Source organism: Cornus florida, unplaced genomic scaffold, assembly GCF_030987335.1.
Source record: "Cornus florida cultivar Cherokee Brave unplaced genomic scaffold, ASM3098733v1 CherokeeBrave_3.0.0_Hap2_Chr02, whole genome shotgun sequence".
Lineage (NCBI taxonomy): Eukaryota > Viridiplantae > Streptophyta > Magnoliopsida > Cornales > Cornaceae > Cornus > Cornus florida.
This window is the reverse complement of record NW_026775572.1, coordinates 30836570-30853227: the sequence shown is the minus strand read 5'-3', so window position 1 is coordinate 30853227 and position 16658 is coordinate 30836570. Positions and strand designations below refer to the sequence as shown.

The 16658-nt window shown below is 39.7% G+C and overlaps 1 protein-coding gene across 1 annotated transcript; it reads right to left on the bottom strand.

Annotated features, from left to right (window-relative positions):
• Positions 1-12236: 12236 nt before the first annotated feature.
• On the bottom strand, positions 12237-14120 carry LOC132295948 (uncharacterized). Its single transcript, XM_059794206.1, has one exon. It carries the CDS (start codon positions 14118-14120, stop codon positions 12237-12239), a length of 1884 nt encoding a protein of 627 aa, XP_059650189.1.
• Positions 14121-16658: the final 2538 nt, after the last annotated feature.

Genomic DNA, 16658 nt, shown 5'->3' with positions numbered 1-16658 from the left:
TTATGGACGTGTTTTATTTGATACGGGTGCTATATACTCATTTGTAGCTAGGACTTTTGTTGCTTTATCGGGGATGCGAACGAGGGTATGTACTAGACCTCAGGGTATTTCTACACCATTGGGCGATACAGCCATTACACATGAGAGTGATGGGCCTGTGACACTAGATATTGGCAGATTCAGGTTTCTAGCCAACCTATTGGTCCTGGACATGCACACTTATGATGTGATCCTTGGGATGGATTGGTTGTCTCACTATCATGCCCAAGTTGATTGTTTTGGTAGATCTATTATATTTACCATACCTAGTCAGGATATGTATGTAGTAGCTATGCCACGTTCTAAAGGAAGCGGTAGCACCTATTTGTTCTATGTGGAGGAGGAAACGGAGGAGGGGACTACTGTATCGTTGGGTGACATACCGATTGTACAGGATTTTTCGGATGTATTTCAGGAGATTCTAGGGTTGCCACCTAGTCGCGAGATCGATTTTGTGATAGACTTAGCTCTAAGCACTGTACCTATTGCTAGGGCACCCTATAGGATGGCACCGGTGGAGATGAGAGAGCTGAGGGATCAGATTCAACAATTACTAAGCCAGGGTTTTATTCGTAGGAGTACATCACCTTGGGGAGCACCGGTGTTATTTGTGAAGAAGAAGGATGGTTCGCTCCACTTGTGTATAGATTACAGGGAGTTGAACAAGGTTACGATTCGTACTAAGTATCCTTTGCCCAGGATTGATGACTTATTTGATCAGTTAAGGTGAGCCACATACTTCTCCAAGATTGATTTGTGTTCTGGATATCATCAGTTGAGGGTTAGGGAGCAGGATGTGCCTAAGACCGCATTTCTTACAAGATATGGATCTTATGAGTTTCGTGTCATACCATTTGGGACAATTAACGCACCAGCAGTGTTAATGGACTTAATGAACAGAGTCTTCCGAGCTTATTTAGATCAGTTTGTAATTGTCTTTATTGATGACATCTTGATCTATTCTTGATCGGAGGACGATCATGCGAGACATCTTCGGATGGTGTTGTAGATGCTTCGTGAGCACCAGCTGTATGCCAAATTCGAGAAATGTGAATTTTGGCAGCGGGAAGTGAAGTTTCTGGGTCACGTGGTGTCAGAAAAGGGGATAGCAATAGGTCCAGCCAAGGTTACAGCTGTGGTTGAATGGGGACAACCTATTTCACCTACCGAGATTCGGAGTTTTCTCTGATTGGCAGGATACTATCGGAGGTTCATTCAGGGGTTCTCTAAGATTGCGGGGCCACTCACTCATCTTACTAAGAAGGGTGTATAGTTCGTGTGGGATGGGCACTGTCAGCGAGCTTTTGATGAGCTGAAAAGGAAGTTGACTTCTGCACCGGTTATGGCTATTCCTCAGAGCGGGATCGAATATCTTGTTTACACAGATGCTTCGTTGCAGGGTCTTGGATGTGTTTTGATACATGAGGAGCGACTGATTTCTTATGGATCTCGGAAGCTTAAGCCTCATGAGCTTAATTATCCAACACATGATTTGGAGTTGGCAGCTGTGGTCTTTGCTTTACGTATATGGAGGCATTATCTATTGGGTGAGTCCTTCAGATTATTCAGCGATCACAAGAGTCTGCAGTATTTGTTCACTCAGCGGGAGCTAAATATGAGACAGTGAAGGTGGTTGGAATTCGTGAAAGACTATCACTTCTCGATACAGTATCACCCAAGGAAAGCGAATGTGGTAGCAGATGCACTCAGTCGCCGACCTGTTGGTAGTCTTTCTGCCTTATTCACCACTGAGTGGAATGCTTTAAAGAATGTAGATGAGTTGTCGGACGCTTTTATGGCTTGCATGGTGGTTACACCTTCCATTATTCGCAAGGTTTTACAAGTACAACTCACTGATCAGCAGTGTATCGACAAAGTTACAGAGATAACTTCCGGAGAGGTTCCATTATACTATGTTGGGGCTGATAGAGGTTTGCGGTACAAGGGTCGGTTAGTGGTACCTTCTGCTAATGATTTGAGGAAAGATGTGATGATTGAGACTCACTACTCCGAGTTTTCTGTTCATCCAGGAGGCGACAAGATGTATCAAGATATGAAGCGGCAGTTTTGGTGGGCAGGTATGAAAAGGGAAATTGCTCTTTTTGTCTCACGATGTAGTACTTATCAAATGGTAAAGATTGATCATCAAAGGCCGCCAGGAGCCCTACAGCCATTACCGATACTGGAGTGGAAATGGGAGAGCATTTCTATGGATTTTATGGAAGGTTTGCCAAATTCTTTCAAGGGGCATAATTCCATATGGTTTATTGTGGATAGGTTGACTAAGTCAACTCATTTCTTGCCTATTTGCACTGACTACACTTCGGAGCAGTTGGCGAGGCTTTACATTTCAGAGATTGTGAAGCTACATGGCATTCCATTATCTATTATATCAGACAGGGATTCGAGCTTTGTATCTGGATTTTGGAAGAGCTTTCAACAGGCTTTGGGTACGAAGTTACATCTTAGTACTACTTATCATCCTCAGACTGACGGACAGACTGAGAGGGTAAATCAGATTATGGAAGATATGCTTCGGTCATGTGTTCTTGATTTCAAGGGCCATTGGGAGGATTACTTGCCACTTGTGGAGTTTGCGTATAACAATAGTTTTCAGAAGACTATTGGTATGGCACCATTTGAGGCATTGTACGGTCTACCGTGTCGATCACCTGTTTGTTGGATGGAGGTTGGAGAGAATCGATTCTTGGGTCCTGAGTTCATCAAGGATACCTCTGAAAAGATTACTCTTATTAGGGATTGCATGCGTACTGCTCAGAGTAGGCAGAAGAGTTATGTTGATCGGCGTACTCGTGCTTTGGAATTTAGAGTTGGAGATTAGGTTCTCTTCAAAGTGTCACCTATGAAAGGTGTTATGCGCTTTGGGAAGAAAGGGAAGTTGGCACCGCGGTTTGTCGGTCCATTCATGATTACGGATCGTGTTGGAGCTGTTGCTTATTGGTTGGCACTTCCGGATACTTTGGATCACGTCCACAACGTGTTTCATGTTTCCATGTTGCGGAAATTTTTGCGCGATGAGGATCGGTATCAGCATATCGATGTTGGGGAGATTGAGTTACAGCCGAATGCAACTTATTTGGAGCCGCCGTGTCGTATTATAGACCGACGAGATCAGATTCTTCGTACCAAGGTTATTCCTTTGGTACGTGTTCAGTGGAGTCATCACAATGAGGCTGAGTCCACTTGGGAACGGGAGGATGTCATTTGCTCGCAGTTTCCTGAATTATGAGAAGAAGGTAAGAGCGAATTCCGAGAACGGAATTCCTTTTTGTTAGGGGGGAAGAATATAATACCCCTAATTTTAAAAAGGATAATCCTGGCATTTATTTTAATTATGTATGTGTGTTTTTACTAAATTTATTATGTATGTGTGTTTTTACTAAATTTATTGTTTAAATTGTATTTTGTTTATTTAAATAAATTATTTGCTGGATTAATTGCACTACTTGAATTAAATTGTTTTAAATATTTGGTTAATAAATTATTTGCTTGATTATTTGCATTTCGTGAATTAGTTGTTTAAATAAAAATGTTTTAGGTTAATTGGTTATTTAATTATGTTTCTTAAGTTTTTTTAATTACGTGCTTATGTAAAATTAACTGTTTTAAAATTTAGGGTTTAGTTTATTTAGCTGACACAGGTTTTAATTATGTTTTATAGGCCGGTTAGGATTTAGTTAGGGCTTGAATTAATTTATGGTTTGGTATAACTCTATAAATATATGGGTATATGTCTGCCTAGGGTTTTTAGTAAACCCTACTCACCACCTTCAATAATAGAGTCACGTAACAGAATCATACAAAAAGTTGTGAGGGCAGAGAAACAGAGAGGGAGCTTGTGTGGTTTACAAAGAGAAACTTTAGGAGATTAAGGAAGGGATTCAAGGAGGAGTTCTGGTCTTAACTAGAAGTGGCAGAGGTTGATAACAACAAGTTGACGTTGCCGGAATTTATAGAGACGACAGTTAGAGTTTTGATTCAAACTCTTAGAGGCAAGTCTTGTTCTTCTCTATCTCTTTAATCTGTGTTCTGTGCGTGTTTAGGAAGACTCCAGGGATTAAACTAATGCTTAAACAATCTATTTTGCATGTTTAAATTGATAATTAACTTCGTTGAATGGAACTGTTATACTAAAATTCTTTAGATTTCTGTTAGTTGGTTTCTCCCGTGACATGTTTATTTTTCTTGTTTAATTGAGATCAACGATTTATATGGTTGCCTAGTAATTAATCTAGGACTAAGTTTGAACTCTAGAACATGTGCTTAGAACAGTATTTAATTGCATCAAATTAATCTGATTTAAATCTGTCGCAGCTTCCTTAAAATTGGTTAACAGAGGTGTTGTGATTGTTGCTTTAAAACTTGTGTTCCTACATGTAATGCCCCTAATTTTAAAAGGCTATTCCTGGAATTTAATTTATGGTTTATTTGCATTTTATTTGTTTATTTGCGTAATAGTTTTATTTAATTGCTTAAATGTTTATTTGTTTAATCAGTCATGTTACTTAAATTGTTTTTGGTAATTATGTGTTTAATTTTATTTTATTTTATTTAATTGTGTTTATTTAATTGTTTAATTAATTTTATTTAATGGAAATTTAAATTTAAGGGAATTTAGTTTTTCTGTTCTCTACGTGAATTTAGGGTTGCAATTCACATGGGTGGCCGACGTAGGTATATATCCTAGGTTGGTTTACGGGCCGAGATGGGCTCTAGCTTTAGGGTTACAAGGATTAGGGTTCAGAGTTAAGCTTATAAATATATTACGTGTAGTAAGCTTAGGGTTTTTGGATTCGTAGCAGTTAACTCGGAGACGTGAATTGAGTTCTGTGAAAGACACAGAAACTGTAAGGTACAGAGGGAGAACAGAGGAAGATAGAAGGTGTCTTTGGGTTGAACCAAGTTACTGGGGAAGCAGACTTACAGTTTAGGACACAAACATATCACCACAGAAGCTGAGAATTTAGAGTTTCAAGTCTGAAACTCAAAGGCAAGTTCTTTTCCTTCTTTTTCCCTTTGCTGTGTTCTGTGCACCTAGGTGGCCTCTAGGATTTAATTAAGAATTAACTGAGTTTCTTATGTATATTTGATGGTATATCAATGTTCTGTATGCATGAAAATTTATTCAGTTACAGTTTGTGCCTGTCTGTGATTTATTTGTTTCTTGAAGCATGAAAAATCTGATGAATCTATAGCCTCTGTTTTTGTATTTAACTGCTGTAAACACATCTTGGGAATGATACTGGACTTAGATGGAACTCTTAGGATCAGTTTAAAACCAACTAGATAGGTTGTGAATGGTCGGAAACACTGCAGGAAGTTGTAGGAGCAACAGAGGTTGTAGGAGGCTCGAAGAGGAGGAGAGAGCCGGCTCTGGAATACAAAGAGCCGGCTCCCCCATCAAAGAGCCGGCTCTAGGAGAGGTAGAGCCTGCTTTACCCTCCTTAGAGGCGGCTCTAGGAATTCCAAGAGCCTGCTCTTTCAAAAGTAGAGCAGGCTCTCTCTCAAACTTAGTTCTGAAGTTGAATTTTAACGAGCTGCTTGGAATTTTGAGGGTCTGAACTATGTCTAAAAATTCTGGGACTTTTCAGTGTGACTAAGAAGCTAATTTTAAGTGCTAATAGGATCCTTGATTGATCAAAGCTTGCCTCTAAATTAACAGAACAAATTGTAGAAAGGTTATGTATATTGTATACGATTAACCGACGGAAGGAGACTTAGTTGCTTAGGCTAAACTTTGTGAATCCAGTGGATTAACGTGAACTTATATGTTGATTCTAAATGCATGTTAGGGTTATCTATTTAATAAATGTGTTATATGCATGCTCTGGATATTAATGGTTGACAAATTTAAATCTTTTCTGCAATTAATTGAATTTTTGCTCGGATTTAAATTGCTAGAATATAAACTGTTTTTCTGCAATTACATGGATGAGGATTTGAACTGTAAATCACTTAATAATTTTTTATAGGTTATAATTTGCATGATTATGGAGGATTGTATGCACCGGTATGGGACGGTGGCATACTAGGGGATGGTCTAGCTTAAAAAACGCTAACCTAACCTACCGGATGGAAAATATGGATTGTAAAATATGGAATCCATTAATATGTTTAAGTCGAATCAACTGACTAGGTTGAATGACTTCCTGGATTAATTGGTTGTAATTAAGTCACTTCAACTGAATAAGTTGAGGGCTTATCTGGACGGTATTTTGTATGTCTCCTTATTGAATAAGTGAATGACATACTATGGTTTTGGACGGACTTTAGATATATGGTTATGGTACCACGATATGAGCGTGAGTCTCAGAGTCATTGGTTAGGGTGCGTATATGCAATGGATGCGTAGCTGGATATAGTAGGTAGGTGTACCCTGTTAGGTTTAGGTATTCATGCCCACCTTTGGGTGCGTTTTCGCATGTTGCCTTCTATTCAGGTTGAGACCTCTACTATAGTTCAGTGATTGTCCTTAGTGTGGATATATATGTATATTTATGGATTACGTAGTTATGTTGAGGGTATCTAGGGTGTATCTGCGTATCGGGCACTGTATGGATTACAGTTGGACTAGGACTTGTATGTGGGCCTAACCCACTTCTTTATTATTCTTTTCAGGTAACGGACGTTTCCAGTCTCAAGCTTGATCGTGCTAAGCAGGGACTCTTATTCATTCTACCGACGATGTAGGATTTCGCTTCATGATTTAGTTTTGGAATATCTTTACTTTCAGTTTTCAGTTTCAGTTGGAGTTTTATTTCGGGGTCCACTAGTTGGATTCCCAAGTTGTAACCTTGGAGGTTTTTGAGCTGGATTATTGAATCTTTATTGTTTGAGGATTGTATTTTAGTTTCTATCAGCTTAAACTTTATTTTCTTATTTCGGTTTGTATTCTGTGTTCATTATAAAATATTAATTGTTTGATATCCTTCGGGTTTGGGCCTGGGCCTGATCAACCCGTGTCTCGGATCCGAGGGGTATCACACTACACATGTTAGGATTGGATCTCAGTGGTTTAAACTTATTTAGGACTAATATTGAACCTCGAATAAGAATTAAAACACACCACAAAGGCTCTGTAATCACCGGAGTTGGAGAAGATGAAGCTGGAACGGGCAACAGGCTGCTAAAGGGGAACCGGCTCAAAGGCAAAGGAGCCAGCTCTATTAGAGTTTGGAGTTGGCTCAATGCTGAAGGAGCCGGCTCTAACCCAAAAATGGAGTAGGCTCAATGTTTTAATTGAGCCTGCTCTTTCTTGAAACGCACTAAAATGAGTTTTAAGGGCTGTTTGGGCTGCACAGTGTTTTCTAAGGCTGTTTAAAAGCTAATGTGAGAGGTAATTAAATGTTAGGGACTTAAATAAATATTGAAAATATTTAATACATTAATGGTTTAGGGAAATGAGCAATGAACAACTCAAATAATGGCTATACGTTGCACTGTTTTTGTTAGGTTTATATGACTGTAACTTGGCAAAGTTTTTATATATAATTCAATTATATATAATCCTATATTTTTATAGTGTTATAAGTATGGTGAATTAATTATATTTAACTATACTTAATTTGGATTTTATTGATATTTAATTTGTTTAATTTGTATCAATTTATCGGTTGTTTTGGAGGATTTAAACGTTATGGTTTATTTTAGCAGTTTAAATGATTGGAGCATAATATTTAGGTTTTTTAATGAATACCTGATATTGATATGTGTATGAATTTATACAAATGCATATTCTGGAGTATGATTGTTGATTATATAGTGTTGTTTTAATAACTATGTTATATGAAGGATTTATATGTACTGGTATGAGACGGTGACATACTAGATATGGATTAGTCAAACACTAAATCCTACCTAATTTGGATTAAGGTATGGATTGACCCTATAAGTTAAGTCCATCACCTACTTGTGTCATGTCAACAAAATAGTTGAATGACTTAATATGGTTTCAGGACGGATGGATATACATATACCAGATCGCTACACAGATGGATGGTATCTTGTACTAGGAGGGGTATGGACTTTATATATTTATTTTATGGGCCATGGTATGAGCTTGAGTCTTAGGACCATGGTTAGGGTGCGTATATCGCCTAGGATGGATAGCTGGACAGAGGTATTGTTCCCTGGTAGGTCTAGATACACACGACCACAGTATGTGCGATTTGCATGGTATCTCTATTCAGGCTGAGATAAACCTTTTTGTACTAGTGAGCGTCCTATAGTGTATACTATATACATATATGGACTATTCTAGATATTGTTGAGTCTTCATAGGATGTATCTGCGTATCGTATTACTGTTTGGATTGTAGTAGATCAGGACTTGCATGTGGGCCTGACCCACTTCTTTATTTTTCAGGTGCTCGTCAGTTCCAGGGTTAGAGTTTGGACATGCAGAGCAGATACAGCTATTCATTCCTCCGATTATGTAGGAATCTTCTCTATGTTAGCTTTGGATTTTTTTTTTTTTTTTTATTTATTATTTCAGTATCTTTTGGAGAATTTTAATAAGGGGTCCAATGGACGGATTCCCGAGTTGTAAACTTATGGAGTTTTGGATTATCAGGTTTTAAGTATTTAATTATAAAGGATTGCATTTCTAGATTCTTTCAGCTCATTATTTTTATTTTTTATTTTATCTTGTATTCTATGCTCAGTTACATATTAATTGTTTGATATCCCTCGGGTTTGGGCCTGGGCCTGATCAACCCATGTCTCGGATCCGAGGGGTATCACACTTCCCCACTACTTCGGTAATCCTGTAGGGTCCGGTCCAATTAGGTTCCAGTTTTTTTACATGAGCTGTCTCTTGCTTCAGAACCCAATCGCCTACCGCGAAGCTCTAGAATCTGACACGTTTGTTATAATTGTTGCGCAGCTGCTGCTGATATAAAGCAAGCCTAATTGCTGTAGCATCCCTTTTTTTATCCAGGAGATCGAGACTATGTTCGAGCTGCTGATTATTGTTTCCTTCGAGCAACAAGGATGTCCAAAGGGTTGGAACCGCCGCTTCGGTTGGAATCACTGCTTTGGATCCATAAGCCATGGCAAAGGGATTCTCCCCCGTGGGCCGCCGTGGTGTGGTTCGGTATGCCCAAAGCACCTGAGGGAGATTCTCGTACCATTTCGTTTTGAGTTTCTCTAGCTTCTTCTTTAAACAACTAAAAATGGTTCGATTAGTTATTTCAGCCTTTCCATTCCCTTGTGGATGACTGACTGCAGCTAGCTTTTGTACAATTCCATGCTCAGCGAAGAATTTTCTTGTACTTCTATTGTCGAGGTTCTTACCATTGTCCATCATAATGACTTTTGGGATCCCAAACCGGTAAATGATGTTGTTCCAAAGGAAACTTTTTACCTGCTCATGGGTCACACTTGAGTAGGCCTCGGCTTCTACCCATTTAGTGAAATAATCTATAGCCAGTAGCACGTACTCTTTTTGTTCCACAGTCTTGGGTAAAAGGCCCACCAAATCAATCCCCCATTGTGCGAATGGCCATGGATTTGCCATTACATGTAAATCTTTAGCAGGTTGATGCTTTATGGGACCATGGCGTTGACATTTGTCACACCTTCGAGTATACTCTTCTGCATTTCGAGCCAAGTACGGCCAGAAGTAGCCTTGAGTTTGAACTTTATGTGCAAGGGATCTACCCCCAGAATGGTTGCCACAATCTCCATCATTAATTTGTTTCAACACCACAAGAGCCTCAGTAGGGCTTAAACATTTTAGGTAAGGATCTGAAAATGACTTTCGGTATAACTGATTGTTAATGATGGCATATTTAGCTGCGGTGAGTCGGAGCTTCCGTGCTTCGAACTTTTGGTTTGGAAGAATTCCATGCTTGAGGTAGGTTTTTAATGGATCAATCCAGCATGGTTCTCGAGGAACAACTGGAATCACCATTACTTCCTGCTGAGGATTAATACTGGGCTCGTCCAGGACGTCAATCGGCACAATCCGAGTCAGATCTTCATTTGAGGATGACGCTGCTATGGCCAATTGATCTGCTTCGGCATTCTCAACACGAGGTACCTTACAGAATTCGATTTGATCGAATCCCCGTGCAGCATTCTCTACAACTTCTTTATATTCTTTCATTCTTTCCTCTTTGGGGTGGTACTGACCTGTCACTTGATTTATAACAAGCTGTGAGTCACTAAAAACCTTTAAACAACATACCTGGAGGCTGCTGGCCAATCGAAGATCAGCAAGTAATGCCTCGTACTCGGCCTCATTGTTCGTAGCCGGGAACTTCAAGCAAATAGATTGCTGCAACTTGGTGCCTTCGGGTGTTGACATTACAACCCCTACCCCTATACCTGTTTGATTCGAGGAGCCATCGACCCGACCCAGTATGGTTCAGGGTGTACCGGCTCTTCGGGAGTGTCTTCATATTCAAAAAGAAAGTCTGCTACGGCTTGTCCCTTGTGCGACACCTTCAGCTCATAAGTTATGTCGAAGGAACTAAGCTTGATAGCCCATTTGGTAATTCTCCCACATAGATCAGGCTTAGAGAGTATACCCCGTATAGGATAGTTGGTGAGTACCATAATGCTGTGAGATTCAAAATAATGCCGAAGCTTCCTCTTGGCATAGACCAAGGCTAAGATGATTTTTTTTACTTTACTATATCGTGTCTCCGCATCCGTCATTGTCTTACTTGTGTAAAAGACTGGATATTTCCTATTTCCTTCCTTTCTAATCAATGCTGCACTTGTCGCTATATTAGAAATTGCCAAATACATAATAAGAAGCTCCCCGGGTTTTGGAGCAGATAGAATTGGTGGTTCGGCCATGTAACCTTTCAACTGATTGAGGGCCTCCTGCTGCTGAGGTCCCCATATATCTTTATTCTTAGATCGTATAGCATCGAAGAATGGTTTGCACTTATCTGACAATCGGGATATAAACCGGCTGAGGGCTGCGATCCGACCTGTAAGAACCTGCACCTCCCTACGATTTTTTGGTTCGTGATTCTGGATGAAGGCCTTAGGCTGAGCTAGACTTGCCTCTATCCCTCTTTTATTCACTATGTGGCCAAATAATTGACCTGATGATACCGCAAAGGAGCACTTGGATGGATTTAGCTTCATGTTGTACTTCTTCAAGGAATTGAAAACTTCCTGTAGATGCTTCGGATGATCTTCCTTCTTCACACTTTTAACCACCATGTCATCTATATATGCTTCAACTGTCTTTCCCAATAGATTATCAAAGATCTTGTTGACAAGACGTTGATAAGTAGCTCCAGCATTCTTCAGTCCGAAGGGCATGACCCTGTAACAATAAGTCCCCTTTTCCGTAATGAAAGCCGCTTTTTCTTCATTTTCGGGGTTCATAGGAATTTAATTGTATCCCGAGTATGCATCAAGGAATGTCAGCCTCTCATAGCCGGTGGTAGCATCAACCATCTGATCTATCTTGGGCAGAGGGAAACTATCTTTAGGGCAGGCTTTGTTAAGGTTGGTATAGTCTACACAAACCCTCCACTTTCCATTCTTCTTCTGTACGACCACCATGTTTGACAGCCACTGTGGATATTGCATTTCTCAAATGAAACCTGCTTGCAACAACTTGCTCACTTCTTCAGCTATAATGTGATTGCGTTCGGGGGCAAACCTTCGGTGTTTCTGGTTAACCAGTTTGAACTCCGGATTCACCTTCAGACTATGGCAGGAAACTAAAGGATCGATCCCTACCATGTCCGAGTGATCCAACGTAAAAGCATCTGCATTGCTCCGGATAACATCAATTAACGCCTCATTTTCTTCGGACGTGGAGGAAGAGCCTAAATAAGTAACCTTCTGAAGGTCGCCGAGGATAACTTCCACAGCTTCAAGGGTCTCCTCGGTGGGCTTTGTAATTTTCTCTTCCTCCTCTAACTTAAGATACTTGGGCAAAGGGCTCTGTAATTGCTATTTGGGTATAGTTTTGGAAACCACACCTGGTTGCTGCTGAGTAGACACCTTCTTTGCTTCAACCTGTGTCAACATATAGCATTCCTTCACTGCGACTTGATCGCCCCATAGATTAATCACTTCTTTCCCGTTCGGAGATAAGCACCGCATCACTTGGTGAAGGGTGGACGAAACTTCTCTCATCCGATGTATCCAGCCTCTTCCCATGATGAGATTATAAGAAGGATAGATCTCTGTTAAAACAAAGTTCTAATTCAAAGTCCCCTTCGCCGCGGTTACAGACAAGTCTATTACTCCAAGGGGATCTACTCTTGTGCCATCGAATCCCATCAACGGGCTAAAGGTAGGTTGAATAGATGATGACGGGATCTCTAGCTGCTCAAAGACCGTCTTTGTGATTATGTTGGCGCTACTTCCTGGATCTATCAAAACCCTCCTGATCATACAATTGGCCACTAAAAGACTGATGACCAATGGATCCTCGTGGGGGAGTTGAACTCTGGATAGGTCGCCATCCTCGAATCCAATACTGATGCTACCCGAAGCGATAGCATTGACCGAGGATATTTTCCTGAGCTTGTGGGTTACCCTCAGTCTGGATCTGTATACCCCCTCGGACTCTTGATCATCTTCAGACCTGCCATGTATTGCATGAATGACTTTTACTTGCGTAGCTTCCACCTTGCGGGGATAGACCTCGCGGGGCTTTGCGTACTCCTTTGTCATGAGGTAATCTGCCAACTCACCTCTGACGATCATATTCTCCACCTGTCGCCTAAGGGATCTGCAATCATTGGTTGAATGCCCATAATCTCGATGATAAGCGCAATGCTTGCTTTTGTCCCTTTGCTCCAGGGGTTGCTTTATTGGCTGCGGAGTTGTGAATTTCATCTTATTCTCTTGGAAAAGCCGAGCCAAGGTAGTTCGGAGAGGTGTAAATCCTTCCTCTACCCTTTGCCTTTTTTCAGGTGCCTGGGTGATCGGCCTTGAGGACCGTTGGCTTTTCTGAATCTTTGGAGTTGGAATTCTTTCTCGAGGCTTATTCTCCACCGTCACGAGGGTGGCGTGCTGCGCTCGGTGGGCTATATTTTCCTCGAGCCGAATGTAGATCTGGGCCATGGCATTGAGAGTCTGTATGTCGGGAGGAGAATACTTGACTAAGGAAGTGTGGAACTTCATCCCCTGAATCATCGCAAGTTTAAATGTCTCTATAGCAGTTGCGAGATGACAATCCGCTATTTCTGAGGCTTCCATGTTGAATCTTGATAAGAAATCCTGCAATGTTTCCCCCCTCTTTTGCCTTACGGTGAAGAGGCTGGCAATGCTCTTCTTTTGTTTCTTATTTCTGCAATACTGTGTCAGGAACATGGTGCACAGAGTTATGTAATCCGGGATGGACTTATGCGGTCTATTCCTGAACCACTCTAGTGCTGCTCCTGTCAAACTGGTAGGAAAAACTCTGCACATCCAAGGATTATTACGATAATCCAAAGCCATCTTTTGAGCGTAATGATCTAAGTGGCGAGAAGGATCCCCCGTTCCATTGAACTGGGTGAAAGAAGGCATGGTAAATTTCTTGGGCCTCTTAACCTGATACACATCGTCAGTGAAAGGAGTTTTGACCAAGGAATTCTTGTGTTCTCTAGCCATCTCAGCAGGTATCTGAATCTTCAGGAGTTTTTTCTCATCAAAGGCATCCTGAACACTTGCTCCATCTGGGATTCCATTGGACCACACCGTGAGCTTATGGCTGGATTCGACTTGCTCATCCTGTGTGCGACGAGGGACGTTATCTGAATCCGCAACCTCGAATCTTGCCCTCTGTTGTTGCTGAACCTCATTCGACTGAGCCTTATTGGGTCGTGCCCCATTAGGTGGAACCCCATTAGGCCGAAGTCCGGTAATCAGAGGAATATTCTGATTAGGGGGTGCTGCTGTGTCACCCATTGGTGGCGGTGGTGCCAACTGCGCCATCGCCGTTTGCAGAGTGTTATTCTGCTGTTGAAGCAAGGCGATCTGAGCCACGCTTGCTTCGTTTGCCTGACGAAGTACGTCAAACTGGTGTAGAAACTCTTCACGCATCTTCTGCATCAACTCCGTTTGTTGATCCGTTGAAGATCCTCCGTTCGACATTCTGGATGGTAGTTGCAGGATTCACCTGTGAAACAAAAGTGGGAATATATTTGCACACGTTCCCACAGACGGCGCCAAAGTGTAGGTGCAAAATTTCGCCCAACCAATTACAATCGAGAGAAAATAATACAACACACTCAACAAACAATCAGAATAAACAAGAGCATTGACTATTGAAGAATTGAATTGCTTTCCCCTTTATTGGAGGTCTCGACCTCTATTTATACACAAAAGTTGGTAGAATTATGGTAGGACTCGCGTTACTTGTCCTCCAATTCTTTCCATATATGACTTTCTTTACAAATAGAGTTCTTTCCATTGTATGGTATTTCCTATGTAGAATTTGTTTTGTATAAAAACTTTCCATCCGAGTTGACTCCTTTGTTAAATAGGACTGAGCCATATTTAGTTATACTTGGGCCGGATGCGATTTGGTGTAAGTGACTTGACTAATGAATCAAAACTCCAGCAGCGGTGATGTTGGGCTGATCGGTACTTTTGCCTAGCTTCGGAGGCCCACCATCAATGATAATGGGTTAAAGCACAACGTAACTTGGGCTTGATCTAGATAGGCTTCTGAGATCTCAAAAATGCAAATTTGTATGGCAGTGACGTGTCTCATTCTTTCCCTCCACAGTATGGAAGAGAGAATTTTTAGCAAATTTGGCTATTTATGATATATGTTATATATATATATACACACACACACACAATCACATGCCATACACGTCCTTTGAAAAACTATAAAATTAAACACGAAATCATAAATTTTTTTCTATTTCTAATAAGTTTATATTTTTAGTAAACTGCTTAGCAAGTAGATTTATTAGAAGTTGAGAGAATTGAAAATGATTGGTAAGTAAATACTATTGTTCTTACTTAACCCCCCCCCCCCCCCCCCCCCCCCCCCAAAAAAAAAAAAAAAAAAAAAAAACTATTTTTCTTTTATAATTACTGAAAAAATAAACAACAATTTTAATTGCACCCATCTTTAATAATTACTGAGAAAATGAGGCAGACTGATATAATATAAATGTATATGTGACTGTGTATATATCATGCATGTTGAGGTAAGCCTCACAAAAAAGTGAAGCTCAAGTAAAGCCTGAATCTATCTTGAGCCAATTGTGTTTGCAGGTGATGAAGGATAAGACAAATTGATTTGATATTAAATTGTGTACACATGTCCATGTAATAGTACTATTATATTTCCTATTTTATTTATAATAAATTACTCTTTAAGTTTGTTTACACGTGGATTTGGAAGATACTTGTTCAAAACCGAGGACTTTTTTTTGTATTTTTCTTCTTCATAAAATGCCGGAGAAATAGGTTATAGATACAAACAAGAAACCTTTGTTGAAGTGGATTCTATATATCAAATCAGTAACAAATTGGCAAAAGCTAGTGTGAAACTGAATGATGCCAATTAATGAAGAACACCCAAGAAAGTAAACCAAATCACCATATGCTCTAGTTTCGGTGTTATAAGCTCCGTGAAGATAATATATAGGTGTGTATTTAACCAAATTAATATATTATATTATTTAATATAGGAAAATAATAAAATTGAGGTTCGGTATTTGTTAACTTGACATGGCAATTGATGAGATAGATACGTCATATTTAGAAAAAAGATTATAATAGTTGAGCTGGTACAATCGAGGAGATTGAGTGTTTAAGTTTCGGTGAATACATGAATATATATTTACTTAACCTTCTACATTAAAATAAATAAATAAAAACATAGAAAACAATATTGTTGAATTCCATCCACTAGAATCGCGAAAACAATCCAAAATTTTTTTTATGGCATTATATATATATAGTTGCAAGCTCTTGCATATAATGTGAAAGCATTGGAAGTGAGAGAATCCAGTCTCAGCGTTCCTCCTTTAATAATAGAGTTGACTACAACAGCCCTTCTATTTAGCTCATTCTCTATATATATATGATGCTCCTCTGATGTTGCAATTTCATAAAATATCATGCTCCAAAATGTACTGGACAAGAAACCACCTGAATCTCTTTTGTAATACACGGGACAGCACCTTTTGCGTTCACATTTTGGGATTACTTGTACTCGAAATTGAGTGGGAAAAAGATCTGCACAATTAAAAGTAATCAGAGTTCAAACTTCTATAGAAAAATATTAATTTGGGACATTGAATCCCAGAAATGATTATTAATTATGTGTCTAGCCACATTATTTACTTAATAAGTTAATAGTGTATAAAAAATCAATTCGATTAGAATATAGGTAATAATTGTGGAAGCCACAAGAAGGATTAGAAAATAGGTAATAAATGTGGAAGCCACAAGAAGGGTTAAATTTATTTATTTATTTTTGTTTTTTTTTTATCATTTGAACCTATGATTATAGGGTGGGGATTTAAGGTCTGATCTTTACTACTTGGATAATATTGCCGCACCTGAATTGTATAATAGTTCAAATATTCCAAAAAATTAGTAAAAATTGTAAGTGATTAAAAAAACCCTTGATTTGAATGGTATGTCCTCCACCTTCTTTATAAGAGT